Source organism: Bos mutus, chromosome 6, assembly GCF_027580195.1.
Source record: "Bos mutus isolate GX-2022 chromosome 6, NWIPB_WYAK_1.1, whole genome shotgun sequence".
NCBI lineage: Eukaryota > Metazoa > Chordata > Mammalia > Artiodactyla > Bovidae > Bos > Bos mutus.
The window spans coordinates 108,392,193-108,411,296 of record NC_091622.1 but is presented as its reverse complement, the minus strand read 5'-3'; the positions used below and the strand labels follow the sequence as shown (position 1 = coordinate 108,411,296).

Sequence of the window (19,104 nt, the reverse complement as noted above, 5' to 3'; positions counted from 1 at the left end):
TATTATTGTTACCAGTGTTCTGTTTTCCACTCGATGTTTCCGTGTGCCTGGTGTAGTTTGGATGCTGGTTTCTGTGGTAACCATTGCTCGATACCTCTTCCCTTGGCAGTTGGCACTGCACAGCTGTTCGCTTCTTTCGTGCTGAGATTTCAGTTCCTAGGGAAAGGTGTCATTCATAGGCAGAGTTTGGAGAATTCTGTTCATTTCTTTCTTGCCATCCGTGATATTTTGTTACTGATTTTTACTGTTGAGGAGAAACAATTCAATATTCTCTGATTACTTTTAAACATTTTGAGGAAGAAAAGAACTTGGGATCACTTTTCTTAGTCAAGTATTAATTATATGACTTTTTGTACGTTTATAACAACTTTTTGAGTGGATGAATTATTTTAAATAAGTCAACATTGTTTCTAACACAATAAAAACTTTAAGTTCTATTTTTATAGTTTTTCTCATCATTCGTATTTTCTTTTGAATGCCTTCTGATTTTTCACTTTCTAAATCTTTTTATCCTCCACACATAAAAATTTATTTCCTGTTTAAAATGATAATGACTATAATACTAATACACCTCAAAAAAAAGATGAAAGTTGTCCATTATCCTATATTCTGTCATAATTCTTTAAATTTTTATTTATTTTTTCTCCCAGTACTCATTTGTTATCATGCATGTATTTCTCAGTTGAAATCTGTTCATAACTTTCTACCTAGGTTTTTCTTCTAGCCTGTCATGTATTGTCCTCTTTTTGCTAATTTAGTGTGAATAATTATGACTTTTCATATCTAAAATTCTGTCTAATATGTGACAAAGTGTATTTTTTTCATTCTATATTATGGAATTAGGGATACTATTCTGCTCCAAGGGATACTGGTGTTCTTTAAGTCTTTGTCATGTTGACTCATCTGTTTTAAAATTGTAAAGATGTTTTTTCTCCCAGAAATTTCTGGATGCCAGCATCAGACATCTTATCTTTTTTTCATTGTTCTTATGTCAAGCTGCTATTTTTTTCCGTGCCATATTCAGTTTTCAGATTATTGGCAGCTACTGATTCCCATTCTGTTTCTTTTACCATCATTTTCTTTTATGAATTCAGCCTCTCTTTCATTCTTACTTGTATCCTGATTTAACTCCAGTCCGTTTTTAGGCATCAGTTTTTTTTTTTTTTTTGCCTAGTTCTAATCAGGACATATTTATATATCCTTACAAAAGCAATAGAGTATTGCGATGACCACTAACAGTTTATGCAAGAGAAGTTTAGCACCTCCTTCCATTAACACATTTTTCTATTTCTTTCCTGTTTTGATTCCTTTGATTCATACTTTGAATTTTATTATATATTAAGATTTTTTTTTGAGGCAAAATATCCTTTTATGGTGTCTTTTCAGTATTAGTAAAGGTAGTATGGTTAAAAATTGTTAGCAAAAGTTCACCAAACAAACAAAAAAAAAACTATAAAGAATCAGATTTGATAGATGGTTGCTCACTTCATAATTGTTTAAGAAAGGTATTTCTACAATGACTTCTGAGAAATTATCAAATGAGACAGATAGCATAATATCTAGATAATTGGAGAGAAATTGCCTTTTTCCTGCTGATTCAGATGCTCCTCTTTAATTTTTGTAGTAAGATGTCTGGAGATGATGTAAGAACCCATTTTAATATTCGTTGTTCCTAATGAGCTATACTTTTGACAAGTCATACTTTATTCCAGTTGAAAATTCTAATTTTATATGTCTCAAAAGTGTGAGGGTAGGGCTTTCAAAATCCAGAAGTCCTATTTTTAGGAAAAGAAACACTCTGCTGAAGTTACATGTGCTTTGGATTTCTCTTAGACTTATGAAAGTGTTTCAACCATCCATATATTAAACATTTTGAAATATCTGTAATAGTATAAGTAGTGTTAATTATTTTTCTTTAGAACCCTTAGCCTCTTCATAGATAGTTTTGTGCTCTAAGTTAAATGAGTTCTCTGGCATAAACAAGGCTAAATAAAAAAAGGCTTTAAAAAGGAATGCTTACTTTTTTTTTCTTCTTATCTCTCAGTTTTTATGTTATCAAGGAAGCCAAATGAATTTTCATTTTGGTGTAGTGAGTTTATTTCTCAGAGTGTAGCAGAACATCTTTCTTATGGTGCTCAATATATATTTGACCAAATATTTTAGCAGTTTCTTACAAATGCTGATTATTTAAATATTAGATGAATTGGAATTAGTGTGTGCAAATTGTCATTTATCTGAAAAATATGATTCTTATGTCAAAGGAATTTTAGGGTTTTTTTGAAAGAAAGTTTGGCCCAGTTTTCTTTTGCACTTATGTCATAATTATAATAAGCTATCTTGCAAATTTTAGATTTCATTATTTTAGGAGTTGACATCTAATTTTACTTTTAAAATAAAAAAGTTATTCTTTGAGAATCTGTCTTGAGCAGAAAAGCTTAATGACGCTCCTTTCTCTTCTTTTAGGGGATGTTTATAAATAAATAGTGCATTACAAATGTTTAAGGAGCTTTTGAGTTATTTCACTAGAATGATTAATTATTTGTTTGCATTGGTAAGAAATGGTTCTGTAAAGAAACTAGAGTTTTGAGTGTAACTTTGAATTATTATTTTAAAAATGTAGATATATATTTGTTCTAGTTATAATATTCTTGTGACTGTTAAGCTTTCTACTTCTTGAATGGAATATATTTTTGCCTGCTTAATATTAATCTTAAAAATTTCAATTTCTTAATTTAAAAGATAAATACTATGAGTTCTATAGAATCATTTTCATTTACCATTTTTAATGCAGAGAAAAATTAGACACATTTCTTAGGGGGAAAGAAGAAATTGTATAAACAGGTTCTCCTTTCCTTAATTAGCTTTACTTCTTATTAGCTGAGGATACAAACTACTCAGATGTTTGACCTCAGAAATGAAACATCTGTGAAAGCTGTGTTGAGCTGATATATAGGGGCATATAAAATTCAGATCTGTACTCATGTTGTTTTAGTTTTTTCTGTTGATAAATAGAAATTCTAATTTCTAGCAAGGAATAGGAGGTTGACAGTCAGGAGATATAAGGAGATTTAAAGAGATTTAGCTGATTAGTGTGTTGTTGCCACTGATAGCTGGTTGGCAAGTGAAATGTACCTGGTGGAATGAAAAGTCCCTCTTCCCCTTGTAATTGATTAGAACTGCTTAAAGTTGCTTGTTGGTATAATTGGAGTATAAATATTAAGATTACTTAATAAGATATAGTAGTGATTTTGTTTACATTTCTAAAGCCAAAGACATTAATTTTGATATTCTGTGCATCAATTTTTTAGACCTCCTTAGCTACCTGTTTTGCTCAAGAAACTTTTGGGAAACAGTACAAACAAACTATAGGATTGGATTTCTTTTTGAGAAGAATAACATTGCCAGGTAAGAGACTAAAATGTCTTAACATAGAAAGTTGTTCGTTCACATCTGACGATAAGAGACATAAGCAGAAATGTGTAACATTTGGGTACTGTTTCTGTGTGAAAATATATGTAATCAGTAAATGTGTCTTAGGGAGGTTCTTTCATCAGCATCTATCGTGAAGACATACTGTTCATGTGTGTAAGGAAAAAGTTTATATACTCCCCACTCTACACTGTTTTTGACTGTTGCACGTTTTTTGAGGATAAACAATAGTTGCTTATAAAATTCTAACCTTAAAAACAAAATCAAATGCCATATAATTATCAACAGATATTGTACAAACTAAATGTGAGAAGACTGGAAAGGATTATTTTTTTAAATGTTATTTTGATTAGCCTCTGCTTCAGTTTTTTGTTTGAGAGAAAGTTGGAACAGAAGTATAATGTAGCTATGGAACTTCTGTGCTCTAATATGTGAATGCTGTTTTATGCAAGGCAGCATGAAATTGCTGGCATTTAATAGACCACTAAAATTTAGGGTCCCTAGGCACTCATAAAAATACAGTTTGAGCATTCAAGATGTTTCAGTTCACCATGCAAAGAAACTATTTAGATGCCAGTTGCAGCACATTTTGTGGGAAATACAGGGAAATAATAACAAAAAAGAGTGGTTTCTGTTTTAAGTTAGTTTCTGAACAATTGGGGCTTTAAAATGCTCTGTCCATTCACTTGTGCTTAAATTATGTGTTTAAAGTATTTTATTAAAAGCAGTTTGTCTTGATTGCATTCATAAACCAGTCCATCTCTCTCCTCTCTGAGGAAACACATGTGAATAAAAACAGTTGCAAGTGTAGTGTCAGATTCATATACTGGAACGTGAGTGATATAGTGGGAAGGGGTTTAATAAATTCTAATATTATTGAAATATATTAGTCTCTCAAATACTCCATCCATCAGACAACTCTCTATGAATGTTTTAGAACAGCTAATGAAAACTCTTGGTAATTGAACATATTCTGCATATCTCACTAGTAATATACTCTTGTATTTTGATGGTTGTTACTCGACTACCAATGAAAAATAAATAAGAAGAAGATATAGCTTCAGAAGCAAATTCCAATTATCCATTACTAAGTTATTGTTCAGAAAGGTTTAATGAGAAATGTGTGTATTTTGTTTCATTTGCATTTTTGTATGTATTAAAAACTGAAAATCTCCTTTTTATTATTAGCTTATGGATAGGTTAATGCTGATATAAATAGAATATTTACCCCAATCACTAGCAGAATACATGTAGAAATCAGGTAATATATTTACTGAAAACTTACTTTACAACAGTTTCTTCAGAGATGCCAGCTGTACACAGAGAACCTCAGTATGTATTTAATTACTGTTTTGTTTCAGTGCTAACTAGCAGAAGCAGTAACTTTCTGTATTATGAATATTGTTTAATTTTTCTGATTTTTGAGTTCAAAGACTTAAGTAAAGGAGCAAGCACCTATTCAGACATTAAAAACATTTTAATGCTGATTCTAAACATTTTATATGTGTAATACATGTTGATGATTTCTAGTTCTTTGCACAATACCAGCCATTTTTGAATTTTGATGACTTTGTAAAAAGTATTTGTTATTTTTGAAATCCAAATTTATAATATATTTTAGAGTAGAAAGTACTTACTCTTATTGAATATATGTTTTAATTTTCCTGATTTTAGCTTTTATTTTGATGGGCAGAGTTCCAGAAAAAAAAATTTTTTTATATAAAAGCAGTTGGTTTTATTCTATTTAGTGGATTTAAAATTATTGTATAAATATTAGTAGGAAAAAGTTTGGCTTGATTTGATATTATAGGTATATTAAGAAATAAGATGAATAAAGGTTTATAGTATACCCTTTGTATAGTTTAATTTTAATTCATTGTGCCCAGTGATTAATATTTGTATCATTTACTGAAACATTATAGGCAACATTATTAAATTTATGGTATAGCAGCACAGGAGGCAAATCTAGTATTTGTTAGTATTCTAGTGAGTCTTCTATCCATTCGGTTCGTTAGAGGTATAATGCCTCCTGTCCATCTATTGACATTCTCTTCATGCAAGTTTTCAAGGTCATTACTTTGCAAATACTCATCCGTGTTAGTATATTTCATGATCTGGTATGCTGTATAGTCTGGATGCAACCACTGTGCAGATTTTACTGCTTAAAATAGTGTATCTGTTAGTCAGAGATTCTGCTGATAGAGCTTCTTAAGAGCCTTAGTCAAAATACTTTCAGGAAGCTTGTGGGTACAGTCCAGTAAACAGCGTTCTACTGTGAAAAGGATTTCTAAGTCTTTAGTACAAGAAGTGGGCAGACTTGTGTTTTTAGTTCCATCTTGACTGTGCAGCACTTTAAGTAAGGTTAACCAAGGCACCAAGTGTACTTCTACAAGGTCACTGTTGAATCCTCTTGGTGGCTTTGATTCATACCAAAAGCAACTTACCTGTATTTTGTCACCTCATTTATTTATTTTTTTCCCTAGTTAAATGTCATTTCTTACAGAGGAGCAGGAGTAGCATTTTGCATTTAGGATTAGATTGCTGACAGTTTCCTCCTTAACATTCTTTATTAGTTAGAAATTTATTTTAATGGATTCTTGGTTTTTAAAAATTTTGCAATGCTGATTATTTGCAAATTCTTAAATAGTTTTATAGGCTTGTCACTTTGAAAGTATACTAGAAGACTTAATATGTTTTTGCTTGTTAGAACTAAAGGGAATATTAATTTGAATTCTGTATTATTTTGTTTCCCAAATAGGAGGAACTCTGATTTATTTTTATGTGTTAATAAGCCTAAAATTCAAATGTGGAAGTTGAAAATACATTTCTTGATACATGAAATAACCATGAAGTTAATATCATTTGTTGAAGCTGTAACAAGTAAAGTTGTTTGTTTTTTGGTTAACATTGTATATTAGTGGGTTATTAGTAATACACAGCTATTTTTATCTGAGGCACTAGAATATGTATATTAAAGAAAAACAAGCCAAGAACAACAAATAGTGTTTATTTGGAAAGGTATGGATTTAACAAATATTCCTTCAATACAGGAATATAAACCTCTCAGGTGGGAGAGAGTTGAATAAATGATTTTAAGTCTTGAAATTATGTTGTCAGAATTTTGAGTATGTAGTGAAGATGATACTTCTAAAGTTATAGATAGGATAGGGTCTAAATATCAGAATGTAAAGAAAAAAGCTTCATATTTCTTGATATGAAGTTAAGTTTATTGACCTTGAATAAAATGGTATTAAATGCCCTTTATTAAGTTTGCCTAAAATCTTTAAAAAGTTAACACTGTTTGAGGACTGGTTTTTGAAGTAAACATTTAACTAAAGAGTCTTGTTAGTAAAATGAATAGAGTACTGCCTGTTTATTTAGAGACTCCTGAAACTATATGACATTCTTCTGGTGTCAGCTAGCCCTTTCTCCCCTGCTTAATTTGAGACAGCATTGTAGGACAGTGAATTTTGAATTTAGATTTCTTAATTTTCTAGAATTTAATTTTCTCAATTAAATTTTCTTAAAATTTCTTAAAAATTTAGATTTTTAAGATACTGGCTTTATACAAGTTGTTGGGTGAGTCTTCGTCTGTAACGTTTGGTTTTTGTATTTGTAGAGCTCTAAGAACACTTCAGTCAGTACGCTGTGAGTGTTGGAAGTGTGTATATGTGGGAAGATGACGGGTGATAAACTTCAGTAGCTCTCATTAATGCTAGTGGAAGTTCCTCATGTAAATCCTGCAGGTTGGCAGATGGAACAGAACTACATCCAGATAATGGAAAGATTGTAATACAGACCCTACAAAACTTAGAGTTAGGGATAAAAGTTGACTGGTTAATCTAGTGTTGTACTTTCTTTCCAGTTGCTAAGTTGAATGGTGTGACTAACATTCTCCAATTTTAGTGTTTTGCATTGGTATAAAAATTCATATCTATATAACATTTTTTGGTTTGTTTTTGAAGTGAGACTAGTCTTTTAGTATCTAAGATTTTGAGTTTTCCTGATTGGCAAATCATTCAGAAAGATAGGTTTTTGGTGTGGGAGATGCTGATTAAAATTCTGTCCACCTTTGGAGAAAACAGCGTAATTTTATTAGGAGAAACAGTCTGAAATGTTAAAATACAAAGCATATTGAACTTGGTCTTTAAATTTTGTCTAGTCACTAATTGCATTGATAATAGAGAATAACGTCTTATAAATTTTTTATCCAGTAAATATTTTGCAAAATGGATGAAAGAATTTTAAAGATTGCCTTTTAGTAATTTAGAATGCTTTTATAATGTTTGTATGGGGAAGAGATTTGTGAAATCATCAAATAGATTTACTCTATTTTATGAGGGCTTTGAAGCACATATTATAATTAGTTTCAGTGTAATGCTTTGAACAGATATAAATGCATCATAATAATTTGTGATATCTTGGGTATGTATCCTACATCAGTACTGAATATGGCTGTCAAAATATTTATATTTTATAAGTTAAATTTGAAAACATGTAATTTTAAAATTATGTTCACTATCATATATAGTAACTGACATTCAAATTTAAAACTTCATTCGAATTGAAACCTTGAGACCATTTTTGTAGTGTGTTGGTAATTTGTGAGTTTTATTTAGAACCTGTAGAGTTTAGAAGTTACAGCAAAATTCATTATATGCAATAAGGTAAAGTTCAATTTTAATTTTTAAATTATATATCTTACTCCACACTCAAGTGCTTTATTGTTTTAGTCTCTGTATAAGAAAAAAAATTTAAGGTTTAAGATGTTTGTGAAAAAAGAAAAAAAAAGATGTTTGTGAATTAAAACTTTATTTATTTTCTTTTGTTTTGAAGGTGATTATAAATGTGGTTGCATGGAACTGGGGTAAAGTGTAAACCTAAATTCCCCACTGTTAATCTCTTTTGACAGCATTATTTCACAATCCCACTTATGTGAACATGCGGAATAAACATGCACATTAGGTTCAGAGTTTATCACTGTGACTTAATGTTCTGTGAAACTGTATTGAGTTGTTATATTGTTCCTGTTTTTCTTATTTTTATATTCCATTTTATATTCTAGGAAGCTTGAATGTTACTCTTCAAGTTTGGGACATAGGAGGGCAGACAATAGGAGGCAAGATGTTGGATAAATATATCTATGGAGCACAGGTATGAAATGAATTTTATGATTATTCCAATACTGAATATACTCAGCTTACAAGCGCATAGACAGGTACATACACAGACCACACACACATAGGCTCTTTCTACCTTGATTTTTATATCATATGTAGGGGGCCGGATTTTACATTTGTGCTAATCCTTTTATTTCATCCTCCCTCAAAGTTGTGTTTGGAATTATTTGGGTCAGGGAACTGGGTATATCTTAATAGCTTTCATATGCTACTTGTATTACTAATATTACTGTCAGAAGTTTAATACATGTAGTAATAAATGATATTTTGATACGTAGTAACTGATTTTGGTCACATTCACCACTTACAGAATATATAAATTGAATGAAAATTATTAGGAAAATTTAATTTCATTTTAAATTGTAAGGACAAAAACATATATGTATATATTTTTTATGCTATGAATTAATTTATTAAATATTTATAAGTGCTCAGATTTAATAGATATATCAGGAAACTAAGTATGACTATATATGAAGCACATACAGTTTTTTAACATGATAGTCATGTGTAGTGTGTTTTCAGAAGAAAGTCTATGTAGAGTAAGGAAAACTACTTGAATAATTATATAACAAAAAATCTTTGGCAACATGAGCTTATATAGATATATAGATTTTAAAATTAAATCATGCTAATAGAAATATGCATAGTAATTAATGTACTTAATTATTGGCATTCTGTTTTTCGCTCTTTCTCCACTTTGAGTTGGTGTGTATCTTTCATTTCATCGTGAGGGGTTGGGGGTAATATTCATGATCCTCATTTAGTTCCTTGTTGGAGTTTGATGCTTTACGTGGAGAATCATAACTTGGTTTTGAGGAACTGTGTTGCTCATAAAAAAATGAATCTAGAAAATGAAGGCAGAGTTTTAAGCACTCTTCTGTATGAAGTTGGTCCTTAACAAATACCATTGCCTTAATTTTGGGTGGAAAATAGATTCTGAGTTATTTTCTGAAATATGCAGAGAAGGCTGAGGCTCGCATGGTTCTTGACGATGTCTGAAGGCCCTCGAGCTGTGTGTTTGCGTTGTTGACATATAAATTAGGCTTTTAGGACTCCTCTTCACCTTCTCTTCTACATGTTCTTTGTCTCCTGGAAAAAATTTCGCCTGTGACCATGTGACTTAATATTTTATGCCTGTTCATTTTCCTCTTAAAAAATATGTCTCAAGTTTTTGTGTCTGGCTTTTTTTATTGTTGTTTCTTTCTATTTTAAACTGGTTATATTTAAAGTAGATAGTAAGGTAAAGAAAAATTATTGGGAAGAGGTTTGTGGAAAGCCACAGTCCTTGTTTCATTCACCTAGTTGGTAAACTAGGATTTGAAAAATGACAGTTTCTTTTCTCTTTGATCCATTAAAATCTATCTACATAGATACATATTTGATTTTAAAAAATGAGAACTAGATTAGTTAAGCTTCTAATGATATTTGAATGTAAAATAGAATAACTTTTTATGGTTCATAGATATATCCAGAATTAGTGGAGAATGGGAAGTTTTTATGCATCTCAGAGTAAATAATATAACATTCAATTAATAAATTTTTTTCATTTAAAAATTAGGGAATATAATGTGTGTGGATTAGACTCTCTTAATTTTACCTTACTCCAAATCATTAAAAAATTTGATATATTTAGTGTTGGTTAAAACAAAATTTATCAAATTTGTAATTTGATTTATAGGAATTTAAAGTTTATTAATATTATAAAATTATTATATAAAATCAATATTGGTATGAAATTCACGTAGTATAAAAACAAACATTTTCAAAGTGTATAACCAGTGATATTTAGTACATGTACGATGCTGTGTGACCATCCCCTCAAATCTTTATAGTTCTTTATAGTGTGTGTTTTATGCTATCAGGTAGCTGTTTAAAGTCAGCAGACATTAATGGGCAAATTTGTAGAAATTTTAAAAACTCCATCATCTTCGAGAATAGTTGAGTTTAATAAAATGTCTGTATTCATTTCTAATGTAATTCATATTTTGGGAGAAAAAGAATGTTACATGAGATTTCTATTTTGAAGGTACTTGTTGATTTTCTTTTTTGACAGTGCCTTACATTGTTTATATATTATAATCTCTGTAAAGCATATACCTTGGTTTATTAAAACAATGCAGTAAAGTATTTCTAGGAAGTCCATGAACATTTTCATGAAATCATTCCAGGAAAGTAGGAATTCTGAGATGATAAAATGAATTGTCATAAATTTTTTCTGCTTTCCAGAGATTCTAAGTTAAATGCTATATAAAAATACAATAAAGTACAGTAGTTTCTTTTGTTAAAATATATGTAAACTTTTTTACCCAGACCAGAGAAGCTCTGACTATAGTTCTTTACTATAAATTGGGGGAAATGTTACTTTTAAAAACAATGCTTTCATAAACATTTTAATAGTGTTTAATAATGTTATATAATTATATAACTAGTCTTCAAAGTAGATTTGTGTTTAGAATCATTGTGGATCCTGTATATTGTGCATCTAATGAATATTTCAGATTTTTGTGCACATGCTAAAGGGTAGAAATCTTTGAGAAATGTTTTGACAAGCTATTTTGAGGGCATCAGTATAATGTATTATTTAGGTTTATGTTCTAGGTTCTCTAACTTATGTGTATGAAAAGAATTAAACATAATTGGGTTATTAAGCTATGAATCTGTTTTTTTTAAAGCATTTTTTATCATCCAGGAAGAAGTTTATTTGTAGGCTAGGAACTAACTTAGATTCAAATCAAACCGATTGTTTTACCTTCTTCACTTTTTACCGTCTTCACTTTTTCTCAACCAGTAGCATTGAATTTTAGTGATAGTGTATTGAATAGTGTTGGTTAAAACAAAATCGAATTGACATCCAAGAAAGAACTCGTGAGGTGTTTTGTCAAAACTAGTTCTAAGAATTGTATGTCCCAGTTAAATTCCCTGATTTTAAATTAACTTAAAATTTTCTAGGAGTCTTCAGAAAGATGTTATAGGCTATTTTTCATAGTGGTTGCAAGCAAACACACAGCACATAGTGTTTAGTGCCGTGTAACCTGTGGCTAACAGAGGCTAATAACAAACCTCACAGGAGGACTGGATGTTTCGTTTTTGTAGCTCTTTCCGCCCTGGAATCTAAGTGGTTTGCAAACACTGCTCTACTGAGTATAAACTCAATGAAGTGTAGTCATTTGTGAGGTAGGAGAACATAACTCCTATTGTGTGCCACTGCCCCATGCAGATGAGCCACCTTGTTAACCACCAACAAAAGGATATGGTGCTCGTATGACAGCTGGGGAGACAGCAGATCTCGAACTTGGACTCCCTGAGACTCTGCTGTCTTTTACTTTGAATTTTTTTTCAGTTGGATATTTGCCAACTTGTAACTGATTATATTTACAGCCCTCTTTGCTGTTAGTGTTCCTTCTTAGAGGTTGTACGTTATGACTATTGTATAATCTATATGATTTAATTCATTTCTATATTTAAAATCTAAAGTAGATTATTTGTTGTACAAATAAGCAAGAAAAAAATGCCTGCATTTTGGAAGTGAGCAACCTTTCATTAAGTTGTTTGTATTGTATCTGTTAAATTTTAGAACTAAGTTTGGAAATACCTTATAATATTGTTAAGTGCTGCCACAGTGTTTGTTATTTCAAGATTGCTATTCATTATTCTTTTGAAAATGGTGTCCATTTGATTTACCAACTCATCATACTTATTTGGTATAGTGATAAGTGAAGCCCATGAAAACAAAGTGCTATCTAATATTATTGTAGTTATCTACCAGAAGTCTTAAGGTTTATAAAGGGAAGAGTTTTTTTTTTTTTTTTTTGACAATGGTGAAGTTAAGATGGAAAATAGAGGAAATTTTTATCAAGAGTTTGTTAAGATGTAGAAGGATTGTTTGTTTGTAGAAGGATTTTATCAAGAGTTTGTTAAGATGTAGAATCACTTAAGAGTGTGATTTCCAAAAGTCATGGCAGAAAGATTTGGAAAGAAGAGGAGCATTTGGAGGGTCAATTAGGAAGAGGAAGCACAGGGCAGGATAGAGATGAAGACGTAAATAGCAGAAGGATAAATGGTGGATAGATGTTTGATAGAAGAGGGTATCAGGGACATGAGACATGGTGGTGGGTTTAGATGGCTGCAAGGTTGCCAAGAGACAGTTACTTCCAGCAGTTCCCTGGAGATTCTTCTCAGACTTCAGTTGTTGCCAAAATGTGTTACATTTCTGAGGGAGTTGTGCTTTCTGATAGTTTTCTGGAAGAGGGCTGGATTGATTGATGTGGTGAGAGACTCAGGGCTTTGAGGTGCTTGTATTATAGGCTCCCAAAGAGGTGAGTACTTAGAGGTCTGGCTTTGGTGTGCTGAAGCTGGTGGGTAGAAGCTCTGGGAGTCAGTGGCAGCTTGTATGAGTTTTGGCAGTTTGTGTGTTTCAAAGGATTGGTTCGTTTCATCTGTGTTTTCAAATTTTTGGCTGTGAAGTTGTTCATATTATTCCTTCATTATTCTTTTAATGTCTATGGGAATCAGTAATGATCCCTCATTAATTTGTGTCTCTTTCTCAGTCTCTCTCTTTTTGGTTAGCCTGGCTAGAGGTTATCAGCTTTTGCTTTTGTTAATTTTCTCTATTGTTTTCATCTTTTCAGTTTCACTGATCTTTGCTCTAATTTTTATTATTTTTTCTTCTGTTTGAGCTAAGTTTAAATTCCTCTTTTCCCTTAGTTTCCTAAAGTGGAAGCTTAGATTTTTGATGTTTCTTCTTGTGATTATACATCACAAGAGATATATATGTCACAAGATATATGTATCACATTCAGTGCTCTATACTTTCTTCTAAGCACTGTTTTTGCTGTATCTTCAAGTTTTGATAGATTGTATTTTATGTAAGATGTTTTAAGTGTCTCCTGGGACTTCTTTTTTTGACCCATGTGTTATTTAGAAGTATGCTTAATTTCCAAATATTTTGAGTTTTCCCAGCTATCTTTCTATTATTGATTTCTAGTTTAATTCCATTGTAATCTAAGAACATGCTTGGTATGATTTCTATTCTTATAAATTTTGTTAAGTATGTTTTATGGCCCAGAATGTGAATGTTTGATGAATGTTTCATATAAACTTGAGAAGAGTGTACATTTTAATGCTGTTGGATGGACTGTTTTATAAATGACGCGATTAGATAAAGCTGATTGTTAGTGTTGTTCAGGTCAACTTTCTGCCTTTCTGCTTGCTTGGTGTATCAATTAATGAAAAAGAGGTATTGCTATCTCCAACTGTACTAATGGATCTGTGGGTTTTGAATTCCATACAGTTCTGTCAGTTTTGGCCTCCATATTTTGATATTCTGTTGTTAAGTGTATATACACAAAGGATTATTATGTTTTCTTGGAGAATTAACCCCTTTATCATTATGCTGATCTTTATAAAACCTCATGATTTCCCTTATTCTGAAGTCTGCTTTGTCTGAAGTTTATATAGCTGCTGCAGCTTTCTTTTTGCTTGTGTTACACAATATTTCTTTCTCCCTTAATTTTTAACCTGTATCTTTGTATTTAAAGTGTGCTTCCTATAGGCAACATACAGTTGAGTCTTGGTTTTTTGGAGTTTGTGTCTTGCAGCTCTTTCAAATGTAGCCTTCTACTCATACTGGAGGCCTTTTGGTGTGTGGTGAAGTATGGAGGAGGGGAAACATTCTGTACTCCTATGATTAAGTCACAGCCTTGTGTGACTTAAGCGTTTGTGTCCTTGAAAATGTCTTTTAATTAGTAGATTTAGACTGTTCACAGTTAAAGTGTTGATTGACATAGCTGGGTTCATAGCTTTCATGTTTGTTTTCTGGCCTTGTGCTTATTTCCCTCCCCTCCTTTCTGTCTTTTCTCATTTTAGTTGAACATTTTATCTCTTCTCTTAGCCTGTCAATTATATTTAAGCATTCTTTTTTAAGTAATTGCTCTGGCATTCACAATATACATTTTAAACTAATCTAAGTCCACTTTCATACAATATTACATTGCTTCTTGCACAGTTCATAAAATATTTCATAAAAGAATATTCTCAGTTCATCTCTGCTGTCCCTGACATCAGTGTCTTTCATTTCATATGCTATAATATAATCACTCAATACATTATTACTGTTACTAAATAGTTATATTTTAGATTAATTAAGAATAAGACAAATAAGTGATTTTATTTTACCTTTTCTTGTTGCTTCTCTGATATGCTTCCTTTCTTTATATGGAACTGAGTTTCTGATGTGTATCATTTCCTTCTTCTTGAAGAACCTCTTTTAACATTTCTTCCTAGGCAAGTCTTTTGGCTGTGAATTCTCTCAATTTTTGTCTGAGTAAGTCTTTTTTCTTCCTTACTTATGAAAGATAATCTTACATTTGAAATTTTAGATTGGTCCTTTTCTTCCTTTCTGTGCTTTAAATATTTCACTTCATTCTTCCCTTACTTGTGTGGTTTCAAATGAGAAATTCTGTATAATTCTTATCCTTGTTCTTCTACAGATAGGGTATTCCCTTGCTCCCCTCAGCTTCCGCCTTCTACCTTTTCTCAAGATTTTCCCTCTGTTTTTTGTTTTGTGGAGTCTTAAGTATATGATGTGCCTAGGTGTAGATGTTTTTGTATTTATCCAACTTGGTGTTTTCTGAGATTCTTCAATCTGTGGTTTCGTGTCTAATTAATTTTGGCAGTTTCTTGGCTATTATTACTTCACATATTTCTTAAGTTCCATCTTCTCTTTCTGATATTCTAGTCACACATATGATACACATTCAGAGTTGTCCCACAGTTCTTTGATATTCTATTTTATTCATTCTTTTTTCTCTTTTCATTTCAGTTTTGTAAGTTTCTGTTATGTTCAAATTTGCTGATTCTTTCCTGGGTTGTGTCTCGTCTACTGATGAGCCCATCAGTTGTCTTATTTCTGTTATAGTATTTTTGATATCTGCATTTCCTTTTAATTATTCTTTAGAGTTTCCATCTCTTTGTGTACTTTACTCACCTGTTCTTTCAGTTTTCTATCTTTTCCATTAGAGTCTTTAAAATATTATTCACAATTATTTTAAATTCCTGGTCTGATCATTCCAAAATCTGTCTAATGTTTGACTCTGGTTCTCATGCTTGCTTTTCTCTTCAAACTGCCCTTTAGTTTTCCTCCTAATTTTTTGTTGAAAACTAGACAAGATGTATGGACTATTCAGTTCAGTTCAGTCAATCATTTGTGTCCTACTCTTTGCGAACCCATGGACCGCAGCACGCCAAGCTTCCCTGTGCATCACCAACTCCTGGAGCTTGCTCAAACTCATGTCCATCAAGTCAGTGATGCCATCTAACCATCTCATCCTCTGTCATCCCCTTCTCCTCCTGCCTTCAATCTTTCCCAGCATCAGGGTCTTTTCCAGTGAGTCAGTTCTTTGTATCTGGTGGCCAAAGTATTGTAGTTTCAGCTTCAGCATCAGTCCTTTCAATGAATATTCAGGACCAATTTCTTCTAGGATGGACTGGTTGGATCTCCTTGCAGTCCAATGGACTCTAAAGAGTCTTCTCCAACACCACAGTTCAAAAGCATCAGTTCTTCGGCACTCAGCTTTCTTTATGTTCCAGCACTCACATTCATACATGACTACTGGAAAAACCATAGCTTTGACTAGACAGACCTCTGTTGATATAGTAATGTCTCTGCTTTTTAATATGCTGTCTAGCTTTGTTATACCTTTTCTTCCAAGGAGTAAGCGTCTTTTAATTTCATGGCTGCAGTCACCATCTGCAGTGATTTTGGAGCCCCCCAAAATAAAGTCTGTCACTGTTTCCATTGTCTCCCCATCTATTTGCCATGAAGTGATGGGACCAGATGCCATGATCTTAGTTTTTTTGAATGTTGAGTTTTAAGCCAGCTTTTTCACTCTCCTCTTTCACTTTCATCAAGAGGCTCTTTAGTTCCTCTTCATTTTCTGCCATAAGGGTGGTATCATCTGCATATCTGAGGTTATTGATACTTGACCTGGCAACCTTGATTCTAGCTTGTGCTTCCTCCAGCCCAAGATTTCACATGATGTACTCTGCATACAAGTTAAATAAGCAAGGTGATAATATATAGCCTTGATGTACTCCTTTCCCCATTTGGAACCAGTCTGTTGTTCCATGTTCAGTTCTAATTGTTGCTTCTTGACCTGCATACAGATTTCTGAGGAGGCAGGTAAGGTGGTCTGGTATTCCCATCTCTTTAATAATTTTCCACAGTTTATTGTGATCCACACAGTCAAAGGCTTTGGCATAGTCAATAAAGCAGAAGTAGATGTTTTTCTGGACTTCTCTTGCTTTTTTTGTGATCTGACAGATGTTGGCAATTTGATTTCTGGTTCCTCTGCCTTTTCTAAATCCAGCTTGAACATCTGGAAGTTGTCAATTCACGTACTGTTGAAGCCGATCTTGGAGAATTTTGATCATTTCTTTGCTAGCATGTGAGATGACTATAATTGTGTGGTAGTTTGAAAATTCTTTGGCATTGCCTTTCTTTAGGATAAGAGCAGAAATAAATAGCCTTTTAATTAACTTAAGGTTTTATCTTAATTTGGCCAGGAGTTGGTCTGTGTTTAATGCTTACTGAAGCTTTAAATGCCAGAGACATGCAATTCTTTTAGTGTCCTTGTTTTTTTCCCTCCCCTGTCTTTTTGTGCATCTTGAACTCTTCCTTAGTTGCAGTGTGTGTCTTGCAGCTCTTTCAAATGTAATCTTCCACTCTTATCCTGGAACCCTATTGATGTGTGGTAATGGCACCCCACTCCAGTACTCTTGCCTGGAAAATCCCATGGACGGAGGAGCCTGGTAGGCTGCAGTCCATGGAGTCGCTAAGAGTCAGACATGACTAAGCGACTTCACTTTCACTTTTCACTTTCATGCATTGGAGGAGGAAATGGCAACCCACTCCAGTGTTCTTGCCTGGAGAATCCCAGGGACGGCGGGGCCTGGTGGGCTGCTGTCTGTGTGGTCGCACAAAGTCGGACATGGCTGAAGCGACTTAGCAGCAGCAGCAGCAAAGTATAGAGGGAGGGAAACATTCTGTACTCTTATGATTAAGTCACAGCCTTGTATGACTTCAGGATTTGTGTCCTTGGGCTATGACTTTAATAGGTATCTTTTAGCTTTTCTCATTTATGTGAGATAGGTGGGCTAGAAGGGGCTGAAGTTGGAAAATGCATGTGATAGAAGACTCTGATTAAGGTTTTTTCCTGGAGAGTATGCCTTTTTTTGGACAATGCTCTGGGCATATTTTACAGTGGTTACTTTCTCTTTCCTCCTACCAGAGCTATGAGGGTGTTTTTCTTGATTCTTCACCATAGGTAAAACCCATGAAAGTATGAGGGTATCCCAAAAGTATGAGGGTATCCCCAGGAGTTTCTGATCCTCAGGCTAGACCATGCTCAGCCTTCAGCAGTTTGCCAACATTACCATATAAGTATTTCTACTATTTACTGGTTCTAGTGACTTTTGTTCCAGGTAAGCAGGTTTTTGATGGTGACTTTCTGGATTCACTCCTCTTTCTCCGGATTTCAGGATGTCATTTTGCCCTACAAACTCAGGTCTCTGTTTTGTCTAAAAAAAAGTCTTTGATTTTCCGTTTGTCCAGCTTTTTTCTTAATGTAAGGACAAATGTGATGACTTTCAAACTCTTTACATGTCTGAGCTGAAACCAAAAGTCCTAGAACTTCTTTTGCTTTAATGTCTTTGGCTTTCTCATTTTTCTTTCTCAGTTTTTCACCACATTGATGTAATTCAAAACTGGTGCAAAGTTGTCATGTTAGGAGCAAAGATAAAAATCATAATTTTTCATTGAATGATATTGAAAAAGGAATATATGAACCGATAGATATTTGGGTTGCTAGATTAATGGAAAAGTGTTTACGCTTCTATCTTTCTTTTTTTTTTTTAATTTTTATTTTATTTTTAAACTTTACATAATTGTATTAGTTTTGCCAAATATCAAAATGAATCCATCACAGGTATACATGTGCTCCCCATGCTTCTATCTTTCTTATGAGTCCTGGACCAATTCATAGGTATTGCTGATTGGAAAATATTAGGATACATCAGTTTAGATGAGAAATTGGCAAACTTCCTTAAGGAACTAGATAGAAAATATTTTAGGTTTTACAGATCAGACTCTCTTTGTTGTGGCTACACAACTCTGCCATCATAGTGCGAAAGCAGCCATTGATAAAACTTAAACAAGTGAGTGTGACTATGCTTCAATAAAACTTATTTGCAAATATAGGCTATGAGCTGAATTTGACCTTGGGGCCATAGTTTAGCAATTCCTAGTCTAGATCAGTTATAGTTTTTATTCTTTGACTCTGGTCTAGTACTGATTATCAAAAGATGCTGGCCATGTTTTATTTGCATATATTCTATTATGTTCAGATGTTGACCCATGTTGTGATGACTATTTTAATATGTTACTTCGAAGAGTTCTAAAAATTTTCAGGTTGAAGAGGCACCATAGGTCAAAATT

At 32.6% G+C, this 19,104-nt stretch overlaps 1 protein-coding gene across 2 annotated transcripts in view; it reads left to right on the top strand.

Moving 5' to 3' along the window:
- Positions 1-19,104, top strand: part of RAB28 (RAB28, member RAS oncogene family) — a 91,391-nt gene that overhangs the window by 1,459 nt on the left and 70,828 nt on the right. For both annotated transcript variants that reach the window (XM_005890074.3, XM_005890073.2), the window contains exons 2-3: positions 3,309-3,405; positions 8,495-8,583. In XM_005890074.3, the coding sequence (XP_005890136.1) occupies positions 3,309-3,405; positions 8,495-8,583 (186 nt within the window). The remainder of the gene's footprint in view (positions 1-3,308; positions 3,406-8,494; positions 8,584-19,104) is intronic.